We start from the raw sequence: 19486 nt of genomic DNA, 5'->3' as shown, positions 1-19486 counted from the left end.
ACTAACTCAGCTACTCTGCTGAGTTTGGACTTCCTATACTGATTTCTCCCAGATATTAAAAAGTTGTCTCCTTCTTGAGCACCTGGTGATAAAGTGAGTAAGTTACAACTGTAATTTCTGCTAAGTTTTCAATGGACAAGGAACTCGTGTGTGTGTGTATGTGTGTGTGTGTGTGCATGCTTGTTGCTGGTAAGGCATATTACAGCTTGTGGGAGAAATGTCTGATATAATTTAAACTTGCAAGTTGAATATGAAATGCCCAGAATAACTAATGGTAATAGAATTACATACCTCTAAGAACTATTTGCAGGAGAGTTAGAAGTACCTTACGGGTTTTATTTACTTAATCTTCATGGTAGTCGTGAGATTGGAAGGCAAGGAGGTATTGTTATTATCAGCTCCATTGCATAGGATGGAAGGCAAAGAAAAAAGGGTCTTGATCAATTCTGTCGCATCTGTTGGCTCCAATGAAACACGCACTCTAAAATCACAGACCCAAAGTCTAAGGCACTCCCCATATATTTGAAAGTTTGGCTTCAAAGAGTCACTCAACTACACAGATGTTGATCCCTTCAAAGCTTTTCATCAGCTATAATTACTCTGCCTAACTTATATTCTACACGTCTCCAAGCACCCCTCCCCTTCTGCTCCAGCTAAGAGGAATTTATGTTGCTCACTTAGGTCTGATACTGCATGTCATCCTTCCTGAGAATAATCCAGGCTATTGTCTACATTATACGTAAATAACTGCCCCTTCTACAATCTGAATTATATCACTCCCTGCCTTTATTTTTAAAATTTAATTTAGCTTTCCCTTATTATTAAAGTAACTAACATATAACAGATTTTTAGTCCTTGAGATTACTTCTAGAAAATCTAGATCAAATACTTATACTTTATTTATTATATTTTCATCTTTAGAGAACTCTCTGGTGTGAAACATAACGGCTTAATTCTCTGCCTTCTCATGAGTTCTTCCCTGAGTTTGATGTGAATAGGATTACTTTTATTTGTTCTACATTTTTATTTCTGGTTCTTTAAAGTTGAAAAACAAAAAAAGCAGCTATTCACTCAAACTTCTGGGCATCCTACTGAATACACAGGCTCCCACTTCTGCTGCGGCTCCCTGCCAGCCTACTTTTGCCTGGCACTTACATTTTATTGATTGGACAACTACATTTGATTTCTAATTTAAATAATTTGCTGTAATCTCATATTCATAGACATACTCCTTTCCACCTCCTTTATTATTATGGGGTTATTTACTAATGATACTTCTCTGCTTCTATTTTATAGGGTCTTCAGTAGTGACATGCTTATTCTGCTATTTGGAGCCAGGAGTCACTCCTTTATGTCTTTCTTGCTCAATATATCGATTTTGCTTCCTTGATCAATAAATTCTGTAACAGTCAACATTGTTTTAAATAATTTATGCATTTCAATGTACTCTGTGTATAAAAAAACAAGTCCAATTATGTGAAAATGAAAGAAACAAGACAAACTATCAAAATGCATCAATCTTCTGCATCACAGACACAGTTACCACAATGAGACTAAAGAACCATGCTAGGCTTAGTAACGGTGGCACATAAAAAATGCTGAAATAATAATAATGTAAAAAATCCATTATGGTAGATTAAGAATTGATCAGAAGACAGAAAAAAGAACACACAAACATTTTGTTTGTTATTATTTTCCCATTGATATCTGAAGATATTATAATTTCTGTCTAAAACCTCTAAGAGCATTTGGGTAGATCTAAGAAACAGCATAAGCTTTTAATCTGGGACTTTATTGTTTCAGTTGCAGCAAGCCTCTACTTCCTAGAGTTGCATTTTAAAAAATATCTATTCCCTTTGTTAAAATTTTCATATTAAAAAAAATAGCCTTTGAGAACTTTTACTATATGGTTAGGTCTCAGGTCAATGCGCAAAAGAAAATCTCCATTTAAGAACAATATTTCAGAATAAGGGTTCTGTCATGGCATTTTAGAAAGCCATTATGATTAGACCATTTTTTGGTGGCAGAATTTTTGTAAAATGTCACTTTGGTCTTACCTCACAGTATCAACAGACTTCACAGTAATTTTTCTAAATGTCAGAAATAGGAAATTTCCTTATTTCCCTCATATCGTTATCCTGCTAGTTTTCTTAGGAAAAGGAAACTACATATTTATTACATTTGTGTCATGTTCATCTACCTATGCACATAGCCCTTAAAGTTCTATTATCATATCTACATATCTGGAAGAAGACTTTTCATAGAAATTCAGGTGCTAATGCAGTCTACGGAGAGCTGTGAAATAAATTTTCTAACTGTATTTAGAGACAGCATTATTTTATACAACTTTCACAGTGTAGATATCTCAACATTATTTTCAATAGTGGCCTAAATATCTCTGAGATGGGAAATACTGAATATGAAGAGAGAGTTGTGTTCTTTGAAGTGGTTCTTAAAGACCTAACTGCCACCACCTGCTTCCTTAGCATAGCTTCTCTTCTCCCATTATGGTTCCCTTCTTTTAATCATTTAGCTTTCTTTGATTCTTTAGCTTGAGAATTCCCAAAACATTTCCACTTCAGAGATAAAAGGTCCACCACTGCATTGAGTTGCATGTGTCAAAACTCTGCCTTCTTAAGAGGGAGAAGAAAAACTTTCCACTGAAAAGAGCTCAAAAGGCAAACTTTAAGCCAAAAGGGGAAAAGAAGGCATGCTTTTCTTTGACTAGCATCCATGAGTTCTACAGATGTTGCCTTGTTTACATTTGTACTTGAAGGTTAAAAGGAATATTAAACAGCTGTTGGGGATGAAACACTACGATAATCTAAACAGTTAAGAAAGATGAAGTGGCTTTCACAATACAATGCCTTCTTGGAAATCATATGAGTCAGACTTGTTGAAAGGTCAAGTGCCTATTATTACTCCAACATTCACCTTTGTGCTTGGGACAACCTATACCTGAGTGAGAGTTTGATTGTTTAGAGGTAGCAGCAGTGTGTTAGAAAGTGAAATGATGCCTGGCAATGCTATTATGTTAGAAACTACTGACATGATGAATCATGATATGCAAAGGTACCAAGTGACGTCTATGTTTTTTCAGCTGAAGATTAGCACAATGTAAATAGCCACTAGTGCATTTCTTAAACACATTTACACATTTCTTGCTACACTGAAGTGAACAGAACCAAAATAATTGTTAAACTGAATAGTGCACTATGGATCCCAAAAGTAAACTATAAAAAATAAAAACCTTTTCTAATATAAATAGGTTATTACCTGAATATATATCTACAAAAACCATTATTTCAAAAGCTTTCAAGTAGAATATATATGACATAACTAAAATAAAAAAGTAAAAAATATAACCCGAAATAAAACGGAGTCATTGCTATTTGGCCCTAAACAACAAGTCTGGTTGGAGATTGAAAAATTTCCATCTCAAAAACCTGAGTGTGGCAAAGTAACATCAGCTGTCGGTTAATTCAACTAGCCTCTGTTAAATGTCTCTGGGAAATAGAGGGATTCTACAAATGCAGACTGTGCACGGTTAACTGCCACTACCTGCCCATCAAAATCATACCTAAAAATGTTTAGCAAAAGCAGCGCAATCACTAGATCACGAAACCAAGGTCATGAAGGCCTAGGTCCTTTTTCCATTATAAAGATTAAAACAGGCCAAGCACAGTGGCTCACGTCTATGATCCCAGCACTCTGGGAGGCTGAGACAGGTGGACTGCTCGAGCCCTGAAGTTCTAGACCAGCCTGAGCAACATGGCAAAACCCTGTCTCTACAACAACAACAACAAAAAAAAAAAAAAACAAAAATTAGCTGGACATGGTGGCATATGCCTGTAGTCCAGGTAACCCAGGAGTCTGAGGTGGGAGAATCACCTGAGCCTGGGAGGTCCTGATCATGCCATTGTACTCCAGCCTGGGCAACGAGTTGGGGCGGGAAAGAAGAATGAAACAATCCTGAAATGCCATGTTTCCTAATTTTCAAAACAGTGATTTGGAATTATTCAGGTACCAGAGAGACTGACAGCTGCATATTTTCAGCATCATCTTTCTACTAGCAAGTGAGCATCAGCAAAGCAGAGAATGTTTTGAATAAATGAACACAGCGCCCAACTAACATAACCACGACACAGTCACAGCAGACACCAATGATCTATACGGTGCATTACTACAACCTAACTTGGAGGTTTGTGTTTATAGCCTCGTGGCCTTATTTACACCACTTTTTTTTACCCTCGACACACAAGATACACAAAGATCTTAAAGAGGAAGATTATACAGTTTGTTCATGAGCTGTAAACAGTGAAAATGCAGAATGAACAATGTAAACTGACTACAGCTGTGTTCCCAACCTGCCACAAGAGCGGAGTGGAGATGATGGAAAAGGATGGCTTACCTCTGGTGTGCCAAGAGCATGTTCTCCAGCTAACAGCAGCATACTCAGGCCTCCCATTTGAGTAGGATCTGCATTAAGTAAAGAACAAATCATCAACTGATAAGCATGAAGTGTATACAATCCACAGAGTCAAAAAGAATACTCACAAAGACTAGCAATCAGAAATCCAACAGAACCACATATAACTTTTTATAAAAACCTTTAAAAAACTCTTCATGCAACAGTAACATGGCATACATGTTCCTAGTGCTCATCCTTTGTGAGCCTCTTGAATACCCCTCTTTTCTCACTACCCCAAGCGTATGTTCTTCAACACCACTGCCGTTTGTAACATTAATTTATCCCCTAATGTAATGCTTCTTTTCTTACTGCTTGGGGAGTTTAGGTGAGATTTTTTAAACAAAAGAGTGTTTCTGCTTGTCTTCTAAGAAGTTTTAGATTGTTATTCTCAAATTATGACTTCTGCCATGTGAAATCAAGACTAATGTAAAAAAAAAATTGGCTATCAGAGAACTAGAGAACAGAAAGAAATTTTCCAATCAGGCTTCCAAAATCTAGTAGGTTTGATTCAAATAACCTTTCTTTAAAGCGTTCGAAATAAACTTATATTAACTGATATGTTTTTGACATTTTACATTTTAGGGGTAGTCAAACACTTGCCCAAAATGCCTTCAAGATATAAAATTAATGCTTTTCATGTCACCAAAAGTCTTTGTTTTCACTATTTCAATAATCAATATAAACAGAAGGAGAAAATAAAAAAAGCAAAGTGGTGGATCTATGACCCAGGTTGTACCTAAACAAAGAAAGTAGAAAGCAGAATTGGGAACAGTGGCTCATGCCTATAATCCCAGCATTTTAGGAGGCCAAGGCAGGAGGATCTCTTAAGGTCAGAAGTTCGAGGTTACAGTGAGCTAAGATCACACCACTGTACTCCAGGCGTGGGTGACAGAGTGGGATCCGGTCTGTAAGAAGTTAAATGAACAAATAGAAAACAAATAAAAACAAAGAAGGTATCAAAGAAAAGGGACCTGTGTCCTATAAGTCTGTCTTGAATTAAAATTCAGAAGTATAATGAAAGAACACACGTCAAAATGCCTAACTTGGCATCTCTCCTAGTGAATATAAGGTCCTCAATCAACGTTTACTTCATTTTAGGAATCTACAATTGAAAATGAGGATTCGTCCTAATGTTGCACAAAGAAATTCAGTTGTTTCTTTTCTTTTTTGGGTTAAAGAATATGTCCTTAAGTACATCTTTGTATGCAACCTGTCTTAAGAACTCATAAAGCAACTTTGATTATATGTTATATACAGTTTAAAAACACAATTTGCAAAAAACATTCTAAGGCAGTAAAAAAAAAGGGACAGCGATGGGGAGAAGAGGGTATTAGAGGAAAGACTATGTTACCAAAAGATCAGGTGAAAAAATAGCTCAAAATTGGAAGGCAGCCACATAGGGAGACACACACAGAGAATACACAGACAAACAGTAGCTGAGTTGATGAAACAAGTCTCTTTGGTATTGTTTTAAGATCCCAACTTTAATTAAATGTTAAGTTTAAGAACTACTGTGGCTGTTGAAATGGATACTTTAATCTACCTAAAAATCAAGAGGGGGAAATGAATTTAGTAGAAAGTAAAAGTTTAGTTTGGTTCTTTAAAAGAGCAATACTTTTGCAGCTGTTATCCTAGAGATCAGGAGGATTGGATGACAGCTTTCTAAAGATAAAAATGTGTTAGTTCAAATTAGAAAGTAAAATAGGAACATGATTATGTGATAATTTATATACCAATGTGACTTTGCAAGAAATTTGCTATATGGATAGTAAAACATAGGCCAATAAATTACCAACATCTTTTATATTAATCCATACTTACATAACGTTAGTTAGAACTATCAAAACATATTCACATACATAGAATGCTTTCGTTAGTGAAATTCAATGAAAGGGCTTGCACTAAATTATAATCTACAAAGCTTTCCCTTCTTGGAAATCATACATTTGGCAATTTGGGGTGATTCAAAAATTGCAAAATGTCATGTGACAAGGACTAATGGGAAAACAGAACAAAAGAGATTCCATATTGAGGGAAACAATCTGGCATTTAGAAGCCCTCTATTATCTCCTAGATTCAGATGCCTAAGCGCCAGGTTTTTATTTGTCTTTAGACAAATTAGTTGGCCTTCATCTTGTTGAAAAGCAACATACCTGGAAATATCAGATCAATGTTATCCACTATATGCAAGCCTATCAAGAGTTCTGAACGTGGATTTCCGACATAGAGCACAAGCCATTATAATGACATAAATGCAGGGAAGAAAGGTGTTTTCCTTCTTTCCTGTACTTTCTTTGAGAACACTGCTCTTAAACACCGATCTGGAAAGATCTTGTTTGAAGTCTGGGTTTGACTTTCAATTTGCAGGTAAAAGGCAGATGAATAAAGTGTCAGCAACGGTGCTACAAAAAAGAAATATCTTTCATAGCTTTCTGCAGTTCACCCACAGTAGTTATATGGTTTGTGAAGAGCAGATGTATGCAAAAAAAAAAAAAAAACAGCCAACAACAACAAACCACATAGCCTGATCTAAATTGGGAATTGGGAGAAAAATCAATGGATAGTAAATGATGGCCAAAGAAATTCAGTTGGGAGAAAAAGCAACGGATGTTAAATGACGGCCAAAGAAATTCATTTGCAAGTCAGTCATCTATATACTCTTTCTGGGTTCCGACAATAAGATGTTTTAGAAAGTACAAAGTGATAGCTAAAGCAAGGACAGATATCTATGTCGAATTCTTCTGGGACATGTAGAAGCATCATTTTGGGAGCTTACTTAGAATGACACTACAGATAGTGTATGCTACCCACATAGCAATCACCTGAATCCTTCCCCCATCCCACCACAGAATGCTGCCATCATGTTAGACCTCATTTTTTAGAGGCAGGGTCTTGCTCTGTTGCCCAAGATGGAGTGCAGTTGTGAGGTTACAGCTCACTGCAGCCTCGAACTCCTGGACTCAAGTGATCCTGCCATGTCAGCCCCCCGAGTAACCAGGACTATAGGCACATGCCACCACACATGACTGAATAAAAGAATTTTTTTGTAGCTTATATAGAATACCACCGCATACTTTTTATACTATGAATCACACATTGAACCATAAAGTCTTGTAAAATCTATTGGTTATTTTAAAAAAATGTGTTATCACAGTATCACTCAACCTCCTTTCTCAACCTTTCCATATGCAAATGGTTCAATATTCTGATTTCAAATAAAATTTGCTTCTAATACCGAAATAGGAACCCTATAGCTCAATTGCAACTTCACTTCCTGTCCCCTGCTCAATCTCCTCATTTCATCTGACAAACTCCTGTTTTGACTGCATTGCAATAGCTAGGGAAGACAGAGCCAGTTGTAGGGTGAATATAAGTATTTTACTTCATGGTAATAAATGCTTTAGCATACCTTACCACCCAAAGAGTACTAAAGGTCCCATAACAAATGGCACCATCTGGAATTTTAAATTTCTCCGACCCATATAGGAATGGACATGAGAGGAGGGGATAGGATGGGAGTTCTAAGACACAGCTGTCAGATCCATCTCAGATTTGTGATGCACTTGTTGATAGTCTTGCCCTCAATGTTTCCAATACCCAGATGACCCACATGACTATGGCTTTTTAAGTAGCATGATAACTAAGGTGCACACTGGGATGGATTACTAGTGTGTATGTGCATATAAGCTATTTGGTGAACATAAATTTCCTGGGCTCCTGACAATCTCCACGCTGCTGTCACCTTTTCCATACTGACAATGTCAGGAATTCACATGTATTTATAATGACATATATTTATAATCACTCAGTCTATATATCCTTTTGTTAATTACCTGTATTCTATATACATCATGATCCAATGCTTGAAAATACGCTTTATGCTTGCCACTGCTTAATACTAGTCATAAATTTTGTCCCCTTGCCCTCTGTATTATTTAAATGCTGCCTAAATGTATTGCACTGTCCTTAAAGAACAGGTGGAAACAGTGTCTCAACTCACCAGCCATTCCAAAATTAAGCTGAGGCATTTCTTCAGTCTTTGCTTTCTTGGGGCTTGGAAAGTCTCTTGAAGAGTCAGATGGGAAGGCCCAAAGTTTCTTTCGTGGATTGACAGTGGGTGTTGGGGATTTCACAGGCTTGTTTGTGGTAGGACACCATTTGTAGCCAGGATTTGCTTTCATAAATGCATCCTTATACTATAAAGAAAAGACAGCAGATTTTAATTAACGAGTAGATGGAAAAAGTTCTAATAGCCATTACCTCATTCCCCTCTTTAGTTAACAAGTGAGAAAAACACTTTCAGTGACTTCTGTGGCTCTCCTTGCAGAAGAAGGACAATCTCAGCATAGGGCTCTAGAGATAGGACATGGAGTTATCTAGTCCATTTGAGGGATGAGGGTTCAGAGACTGAATACTTTGTATTGTTTGATCCTCAACTTCAAAAAACAATATCCCAAAAGCTCTCTGACCTTGATGAGGAGAGGGAGTTGTTTATGAAGAATGAGTCTAGGGCTCTGGAGACAGAAGCAGGTTCAAACCCTCACACTTCCACTTAGGGCTACAGCAACCAAGGAAGAGAAGGTAGCTCCTCTGGGCCTCAACCTTAGATTCCACAAACTGAGAATCATATCACCAATGCCTAGGGTTACTGAAGCAGTGGGGCATAGCACATCACTCATTCCTTTAGCTACCTGTAGACATCAAGCAGGTTGTTTAACCTTTCTCAGTCTTAATTCCTCCACTTATAAAGTGTAACCACACTTGCCACCGGGCCAGGGGTCTGTAATGAGCATACACAACCGAATATATAAACAAGCTCTAAGAGCACTGATACGTGATGTTGCAATAATCCATCACATACTTTTTTTTTTTTTGAGACGGAGTTTCGCTCTTGTTACCCAGGCTGAAGTGCAATGGCGCGATCTCGGCTCACCGCAACCTCCGCCTCCTGGGTTCAGGCAATTCTCCTGCCTCAGCCTCCTGAGTAGCTGGGATTACAGGCACGCGCCACCGTGCCCAGCTCATTTTTTGTATTTTTAGTAGAGACGGGGTTTCACCCTGTTGACCAGGATGGTCTCGATCTCTTGACCTTGTGATCCACCCACCTCGGCCTCCCAAAGTGCTGGGATTACAGGTGTGAGCCACCACGCCCGGCCTAATCCATCACAAACTTTATGTCCTACTTGGAGGTTTCAACCTTCAGTGACAACACCCTTCCCCTTCATTTTTCTGTGGCTTTCTCCTGTTACCCTATCTCTCAGTTTTGCTACCTCTATCTGTTGCATGACAGTAACATGAAACAAAATACATTTATTGCTATTAGGTACATATTGCCAAAAGTTATCGCTTAAGAATGTATTTTCCATTTATTCAATTTTTGTTATTATGGCCAGATATTTTATCCAATTAATACGATTCATTCAATCCCATAAGCTTGCCTTTTAAAACGGTAACAATGTGTGATATTAACTCAGTATAACCTCCAGCTTTTAATTTTACCCAGTAGTTTGAAAAAGGTCCTTTATCCTTCGTATATCCTTCCTTTCACCAACGATATACCTTTTTCCCTATCATTTCCCTTTAAAGCATATAAATGAAAATTGTAAAGTAGATAATTATGCAATGTTAATAGACCATGATATGTAATTATTTCACATTATCTTTCTGAATAATCCTTTTTTTCTCTTACCTATGAGTTGTATATGCCTGTTGATACATGGATATATGTAGAAGAAAGGTAAGCATAAAAAGCTGTAGAATACAATCCAATTTTTCTTAAAAAAAATAATTAAAATTGGACACAAGGCCAAACTGGAATTCACCATCAAAACCAGAATGTGTTAGGAGGTATCAAATGTGATACAAGAGATCCACTACTACAGTGCATTCGTGTGCATGAGGGATTTACATATTAAGCTGAGGCAGACAAATAGCTTTGCCTGCTGTCTGAAAGTGGAAAGTGACAAATGGTAGGGTGAGGTGAAAATGGAAGTAGCAGACACATGCATCATTATTGTGTCCCAGTAAAAGCACATGGGCCGGGTTTGTCAGATGAACAGTCACTTTAACAAAGGTCACCGCTTTATAAAGTGTCAAAAGACTTTCAAACAAATTGACTAACATATCTGTCATGAGAAATAAAATTATCTGTTTTTTGGGGGATAAAGTTTTTCAGAAGGAAGTCATAATTGTGAAAGATTCTGGACAGGTGTCACTAGAATGACTGCCAGCATCAACGATTTTTAAAGTACCAACCATACCAACAGAGTCCAGCTTAAACTCATTTACAAGGGGGAGCTGGTGCTAAAAATCACACAGAGAAGTCATAATCACTACATCATAATTTCTTTTGCATGTATTCCATCCACCTACCCCCATCTCAAATATTCTGTGAGCACCGACTATATGACAGACATTTGCTAGACACTGGAGAGAGAAAAGAGCATCAGTTAGAGTCCCTATCTTCATATTGCTTACACTTCAGTTTCCTACACAAATATATTATTTCTTTTTACACATAGTCCATAAGGCTGGACCATGGCTTCCCCTGGCTCAGGCAGGAAAAATGGTTTCACAATGGATCTGCAAAAGGGCCAACTACCTACATGAGTGGAATAACAGAGAGCAAGAGAAAAGCTGGGAATATGTGGAGTTTTACAGAAAAACGTAACAATTTACTATGAGAGTCAACACTCTGTAACTGCATCACAATGTTAATCTTGCAGATTCTTAAACTCAGTATTGATGTTCAAAACCACATTCATTCATTCAATCAAGTATAAATAGAGTGAAAGAGTTAAGAATGGGGGAGGTAGAGAACAGAATAACACACAGTCTTTGTCCTTAAGGAGTTTAAACTTTAGATGGAGATGCCATCGATTCATGTAAAACAGAAGTTAACACAAGCCGTGTATGAGCACCACGGGAGGGTGGAGGCAGGAACAGCCTCAGGGTAGGAGGATGTCTTTCTGTTCTTGGAACTTGGCACTTTATCAATCATTTGCTCTGATTCAGCTATAAGAGACAATAGTAGAAAGCCTTAATCATTCCTTGTGATGAGATTATTAGGAAAGGAATTACAGAGAAGGCTGGGTAAGGGAGAAATGGGGGAAGACTTTGTATATTCCTCTGAAGCAAATAGCTGAGTGAAATTATTAGCGTGCAGGTCAATCATGTGGGCAAAATCCCTATTACAGGACTGAAAAGGCCTAAGAGACAGGCCCCAGATTATCCAAGGCCAGGCTGTTCATACTGATGGTTGGAGGGGAAGTTCACTTATCCTCGGAAAACATCAAACAAGTTATTGGTCCTAAGATTTCAATGCAAGACTCTCTCAGATAACAACATTTTTGTTAAAAATACTGATTTTCAAAATTCTCCCACTAAATAAAAATTCACCTCATGGCTTCCAATTTCTTTCTGCAAATTTCCAATGAGTTAGATAATTTAGGGGAACCATACTTTGCAGTAGACACAGTTCCCGACTTCAATGCAGTGCTTGGTAGATGCTGGATTCCTTCTCTCAGGCCCAACCACTACCAGGTTTCATCAGCAAGAATAATAAACTAGAAATCCTGCTACTGATTTAACTGTTCTCCAGCACTGGCATCAAATACCCTATGTCAAAGTACTTTGTCTACTTAATATTTGACAATGGCATTTTTATGTGACAAAAGACAATATTCCGTCAATCCTTTAAAAATGGACTCTCAACATTACTTTTCTAGATCATTGACAAAAAAATCCAAACTTGATGAACAAAAGCACTTTAATTTGAATAAAAGACTTAACAACTGTTCTCCATTTGTCTGTTTTTAATTGGGAGGAGGTGCTATCTAAAAGTCCACTAGTATTTCTAGTTATTACAGTCTAGTTACTCAACAGGGTGAAAGAGAGGTGGCAGCCCTAGTGAGATTCAGTCTTAAAGGACCCTGAGAATGTCTGTATAAATAAAGATGGATGACCCTGGTGTCAATATATAAAGTATCATCTACCAAAATTGTGAAAAAGAGATTAAACTAGAAATTATGGGATTTTTGAGAACAAGATATAACATGTTTTACTGTATAATCATATATGTGAAAGGAGGCTAAGTGAATTTCTAGCATAATAAATTCTGAGGCAGCTGTTTCTCTTCCTATCCATGAGAATAAATCACATTATACAAGGGTGGAAGATGAGAAGGAATTATCTGATAAGTGGTACTAATCTGTACTTCCTTAGTTTGAAGACCTTTCCTTCACAAAAATTCAAAAGTTATCATTAGGATAATACAGCGCAATGCATTATCTAATCTGAATTATTCTTGTTAGCTGTTTTTAATAGAAAGTTAATTAGACTGTTTCACATGACAGCACATTGAATTAAATTTATGGTTTTGGCTGAACAACAAGATTTTAAACCTGCAAAGCTTTCCTAATAAAGCCACTCCAATAGAAATCATAAACTTGAAAAGGGGACTTGAATATGTGACCAGGACATTATTTGGTGGTTGTGTTGCGGAAGTATCATCAGTGAAAATCTGAAAGCAAGGGAGCTGGCTACTTCGTTTGGCCATCGGGTGAGAATTATTATGGAAACAGTAGTTTGTTTTCATATGTAAATTTTTTTACAAGTAAAATTTAACTCCCTAATTTGAGTAATTATGAGGAGAGTCAGTTTAATCAGTGCACACTAGTTTTAAAAATTAAAACTTCAGTATCTGAAAATGTAATTTGTTACTTCATCTGAAACCAAATACCGAAACGAGTTTTGAGAGACACAGTTTAAATTCTCAATTTATTACTCACTCGCTACAGAGACTTTTTAAAGTCTTTATAATTTTATTTGAATATCTAAATATGTGTTTACTTAACAACTGGCAAATGGACTAATATTTCCAAATCAAATAGTTCACTTATTTAAACATCTATGTTGCTAAAGGCTATTGATAACACTAGACAATATCGGCCGAATAGGGCAATAATGTTTTAGTTTTGTTCATTTTTGTGTTTCAAAGACTAATTTTGCATTTGAGTAGCCCTTCAATGTATTAACAGTTCATAACAAAAATCATAAATAATTATTTAGATATAGAAGTATGAAACACAAACCAACATAAAGTTGCTTATTAGAAATAAGCCCTAAATTAACATTTGTGTTGTGGTAACCTGACTGACTGTTTTAGCTGAAAACTTGAGCTCTGCTTTTCTCTTTTTGCTGCTCCCCCTTAGGTTTATAACTGGGTTATGCTACACTTAGTCATAAAGCATTAAGGTTTAAAGCATACTGGTTTAGCACCTGTAACCACTGTAACTGCATTTTGCTTAGCAACTTTATTTGCTCTTGTCAATACCTTCCTTGGTAATTAATTGTATGGAAAGTTTCCCCTGCTACACACCCCCTTAATAATTGTATGGAAATATCCTTAGCAACCAACAACCTTGGGAACCTCCTGACTCCTGGTTACGAGCTTCCACAGCTAACTTGCTTGTTCTGCTTCTGTAAAGTTCTGCTTCAGCTAGGCTCCCCTTCTACTACCTAAATCAAGGTATAAAGGGAAATCAAGCCCCTTCCTCGGGGCCAAGAAATTTTAAGAGTAAGCTAACTCTTGGTCACCGGCAATAAAAAAAAAAAAAAACTCCTAAATTCAAACTCAAAGCATGGTGCTTTCCTTCTAACTCGCTTAAATACAACAGTATAGAGTTTTAAACTTCATGTAATGTTTGTACATATATTTCCTTATTTGTATTTTACAACAACTCTGTGAGGGCAGGCATCTTGATTGCCATTTTATAGATGTGGCAATTTAAAAAGGTCTGATAAGAGAGGTTAAATGAGTTAGAATTTAATAATTTAACAAAATGAATTTAAAAACATTTAAATGTTTATAAAAGAACATGGACATGATAGAGCAATATTCACAAAGTTATTATCATTCTAGAAGCAAATATTTGACTATTTCTTTAAATACAGTAAGAAAGTCTTAGAATCTGGAACACAGGAATGGAAAAGGTCTCAGAAACAAGGAATGTTGTGAAACACAAAGCTTAAATCTTTAGGTTTACTATCTATACCCCCCAAATGTGATGAGGCCCCTAATTAAACCATACTCAAAAAGGAAAGCCATTTGATTAGAAGTAGCCAAAAGTGACTGACAGAGGAGAGAAATGGCAAGTGCTAGCTACAGGTGGACCCCTCAACCCCCACAAAAAAACAAAACAACAAAACCAAAATGGAAAAGCAGAGAGGAAATTCAAAATAACAAAATAATTGAGAATTACTATATAGAAAAAACATTATTCACAAAAAAGTCTCAACAAATCATAGATCATAAAGTAACTCCTGTGAAAATAATGTGTTAAAGTTTTCAAAAAAAGTACAGAAATGTTCTGAATACTTTAAGTATGTAAACAAAATTTTAATGAGAATCCTAGGATAACTATATAAAATAAAAGTTTTTAAAGGAACAGTAAAGTTTCATCACCTGTTTCTCAAGAATGCTGGAGAAATGAGGTGCTACTCTAATGGTGTGCAGAGTGCTACAGCATGCTTGCAAGAATACACATTCCATTTGTTAAGCCTGATGCATAACAGGTAAGGAAAGTTCTCCAGATTATAATACATGAGAAAATGAGAGAGTATTTTCTTTGGAAAAGAGTCAATTTCTGATGAAGCCAAAACAAGGCAATGAATGGGCTTCACAAAAATTATCCCAGCTGAAAATAATAAAAAATAGATTCATTGTCTTGAAGAAATATGAAAGAATAACCAATAAAACCCCCATGGAGTTTTGTGGTGGTGAAAACCTTTCCCAGAGTATTGACAAAAATAGATACCTACACTTTGAAGGGGCCAGTACAGTTCACCCTCAAGTTGCATTTCATTACGTTTAATTCCATAGCTGTTTCACTGGCATACAGCTGAACCTCCGAACTTTTAAGTCTGGGTCTCTCGTGGTTTTTGCCTTATTTACCTTTATATCATCATTTTCTGTTACTCTTCTGTGTACAACCTAGGCTCCAGGTGAAACAAACTATCTGGTTCCTGAAATTGATTTCCCTTTCCCACATCTACTCTTACCCTTTTCCTTCCCTCTGAATCCCATACAAAAACCCAGGCCAAATTCTGCCTTTCCTAATCCATTTCCACTCACGTCCCTCCCCAGCACAAGCAGATTCTTCCCATAAGACTCATGACATTTCATTGTTACCATTCTTGCCATAATTACCCAAATAAACTTATCTCTCAGGCATCTAAAGTGGGTAGGGTGATATATGCATTAGAAGGACAAACAGGAGTCAAATGGGAAAGAATATCACAGCTCCATTGTATACTAAATGTATGGTTGATCAAGACACTAACTCCTCAGAGCCTGATTCCTGACTGAAGAATGGGGATAATCATAACTCACTTTACAGGTTGGTGCTTACTTTATACACTAAGCACAGAAAGGACCAATCAATCAATTCACAAATTCTGCCTCATGCCTCTGATGCTAAAATGGTAGGTATGATAAAGGTCATTCAAATTGTTTAAACTTTCCAAATCCTCCCCTCCTCTTTGTACTCTGTTCTAGCTGAAGTTCAGGATGTGTGATCCTTCCAATTGATCATCAAGTCATTAATTATAATCATTAGTTTAAATGACAAATGGAAGATTCCAGCAGTATTGTAGGCAAAAATGCCGAGATTTGTATTCCTGTAAGAGTACATACATAAAGATGTTAAAAGGAAAGATACAACTGTTTCTGCGCCTAACAGGCAGTCAATTTTCCGTGCCTAACACATTCAAAAATTAGAACCTGTGAACATCCACAACATTGTATCATCATGCATACTACAGAAGTGAAGAAAGCAACCAACCCAGGTTGTATCCTTAGAACAGTCTTTTTAAAATTACTTAATGAATTATTGCTCTAATAAAGTTCATCAGAGAACACATAACCCACAATCAATCAATTTTTCCAGCAATGTAAATTAGTATTGAGCAATAATTTAAGAAACTACAAAACAAATCCCAGAACAGGTGCTTTGTATTACTAGATCCAATTGGAAAAATATAAGATAATCAGAAGCAAGGGAAAGGGTAAGGGGACATTTTCATGAATAGGTAAAAAACAATCTTTTCAAAGTTGTTTTATTATTCACTCTTGTTTTTAAAATATGCTTCTTTTAAAAACAAGAAAAGGGAAACACTCAACTGATAACAGCAGGACACATACTAGCAAATATTACGTAAACATTTCACATCCACATCCATACACTATGCTGAAAGAAGCTGTCTTGTACCCTAATGGACAGCATCTAAGATTTGGGGTTTAAAATTTAAAGGTTACACATCTAGAAAAAGTTTTAAAAATGACTCTGTGTTAGGGAGCCTTGAAAAAAAGACCACATTTACCAGCGGCCTTGTATCACTAGCAACTATCACAAAATTTGGTTAAGTTGAAGGCACTTACCAAGTAGTTGGTGACTGAACTGACATTCCAATTAAGGGTGCAATAATAACACAAAAAGCACCAGCACAATTATATGCACTTTAATGTAACTGCAAAACCATTTAGTAAGTTGAAACAAGTAGAAATCACTTATGACTAGAGACCAATTGTGTATTAATTTTGAAAGTATCTGAATCTTCCAAACTTTGCAGTAGAAACGAGGCAACATTTCATAACAGCAACTATAAACAAGGCAAATTATAACATGGAACATGCAGTTATGGTCTCCACATTTATTAAATACTGGGCCACCTAAGAGATTTCATTTCAGTGCCACAACGGCAAATATTGTGAACCCAATTAAGTAATTAGTAAGGGATTTCCTGTATGAAAATAATACTTCCTCTTCTTAAAAGTGGCCACCTATTGGGTTTGTAAATTAGGAGTTTTTAAGAAAAAACAAACAATATACAGGGGACAGGCTGCATATTATCCAAAAACAGCCATCTAAAACAAACTCAAGTGTTTAATTATAGGAAGCTTATGCAGTTTCCTATGAGGTTTCAAATAATCATTTTACTACATAAGCATGACTATGAAAAATGTAAGGCTATTTAATGAGAAAATTTTACTGTTAATTACTGTTTTGGAAATCTAATGAAATATTTAAAATCATGTAGGTAACCATATTTTCTAGAGACCCTATAAAGTTAAAATCCTGTCTTTAACAGTCAATTCTTGACTTGTCTGATTAATTATATAATTATTAATTATGTTATAATTACTAATTACAATAAAATTATTAATAATTATGATTAGTAGTAGCAACTATGGTAATAACTTACGCTAGATTTAAATTTCCATGAACATTTCTTAAGAAATTTTTATGTGTATTTTTTAAGTTTTATGTTTATGTTTTAGCTTATTAAACAACTCAATAAAGCCACAGAAACTGGAAGAATTATTTTTTCACATACAGAGAGGTCTAGTAAAATGTCTTGAAATTTTATATTTTGTCCTCTGCTGGTTCATTTTTTGATGAAACTTAACCAAGTGTTTGGGTGACAGAGGTTCATGAATCGAGATCTTTTTGCAAGTTGCAACACTGAGGAAATAATGTTAGAATTATTCCTTTCAAGTTTAGTCACAATAATATTGCTTTTTTAAAATCCCTTACTTGGGGGCTAAATCCATCACAATACATTTAAATGTATAATGGTCTCACATTAATTCCAAATTAATATAGTAAAAGAACCACGATACAAGTTTTGAAGGAGTTTACTAACTGCTATCATTCTGGAAGTGATTAATGTGCCACCTTTCTGAATAGCCTTCCTGCATGGAAATGCTTCCCACTAACTACTGCCTACACAGTATTTACAGGCATGCACACCTTGTACTACATCCTGTTCCACTGGCATTCAATCATTTATTGGTTCATGCTGCACTACCTACAGAGCAGAAACAAGTCAGAGCATATTTTTGATAGTTTTGTTTATTACAAAATCAAAAAATGTTAGCACTAGAAAGGATACAAGTCTTTGTCCAACTTTCTCAAATAACTTTACAAGACTCTCCCATGATATAACTAAAGTAACCTAAGATTGTCAACTTTACCATGGGCATTCTCTGACAATAAAAGTAGAGTTTCTAGAAAAACTTAAAAAAGAAAAAAAAAATCACCATTTATAATAAATTATAACAAGTCACCATTTATAATAAACCTTCACAATAATCATCCCTTATATCAGTCAGTGGGGTTAAGACAATGAGAAAAATCTTCTTGTTAATATATTGTTCTTGGCACCCACCAGCATTTCCACAGACTTTGCACACAGGAACAGGAACAAGGCAAACAAAGAAAGCGCGTATGTTTTTACGTAACACCGGATTCACGATTCACCCTCTCTTTGCTAGACCTTCAACAGGTGCTTTGTATTTGCTGACTGGGAGTTTCAGGACTGGTTGCTCTTAGCTATCAGAATACCTTGTCATTGTAACCTACCTCCTTGGCCATGTCTGTGTATTTCTGCTTTTCCTTTGGATCAAGAACAGCCCACCAATCAGCTAGTATCTTGGTAGCACCTCGGTTATCAAGCCTGGGGTGTTCCTGACGTACACGAGAGCGATGGCGTTTGCAAAATAAAAGAAATGCATTCATTGGTCTCCGGGCTCGCTGCTCTGGTGATTCATCATCTTCAGTTTCACCAACATCTTGCTCTAGGCCATCGGCCCTAAGAAGTTGAACCTATTACCAACCAAAACAAAGCCAGATCTTTAACATATTTTGGATACTTTTGATTTAACAGTTAAGTCTTGGTTTGCAAATTGTATTTTTTCTTAGCTCCATTTAAACAATTTACACATTGAAAAAATATGATTTAAAAAAATCAACAACCACTGCTCATGGTTGGTAACCAACTTATGATGTATCCTTCTGCTTAGTTTCTATGGCAACCTGTGCATGCCTCTATTACAGCATAGATTACATTGTGTTATAATTGCTTACATTTTTTTCTCTCTCACTAAACAGTGAGCTCTTTGAGGACAAAAGCTCTCTTGTTTACCTTTACAACCATAGTGCCTAGCTCAATGTC

General features: G+C 36.2%; 1 protein-coding gene across 10 annotated transcripts in view; it reads right to left on the bottom strand.

Moving 5' to 3' along the window:
• BBX (BBX high mobility group box domain containing) overlaps positions 1-19486 on the bottom strand; it is a 166723-nt gene that overhangs the window by 83561 nt on the left and 63676 nt on the right. For all 10 annotated transcript variants that reach the window (XM_035274366.3, XM_078352267.1, XM_078352268.1 and 7 more), the window contains 3 exons: positions 18895-19137; positions 8472-8667; positions 4412-4479 (listed from right to left, as the gene is read on the bottom strand). In XM_035274366.3, coding sequence (XP_035130257.2) covers positions 4412-4479; positions 8472-8667; positions 18895-19137 — 507 coding nt within the window. The remainder of the gene's footprint in view (positions 1-4411; positions 4480-8471; positions 8668-18894; positions 19138-19486) is intronic.

This window comes from Callithrix jacchus, chromosome 15, assembly GCF_049354715.1.
Source record: "Callithrix jacchus isolate 240 chromosome 15, calJac240_pri, whole genome shotgun sequence".
NCBI lineage: Eukaryota > Metazoa > Chordata > Mammalia > Primates > Cebidae > Callithrix > Callithrix jacchus.
The sequence above is the reverse complement of the archived record's forward strand: the minus strand, read 5'-3'. Positions and strand labels throughout refer to the sequence as shown.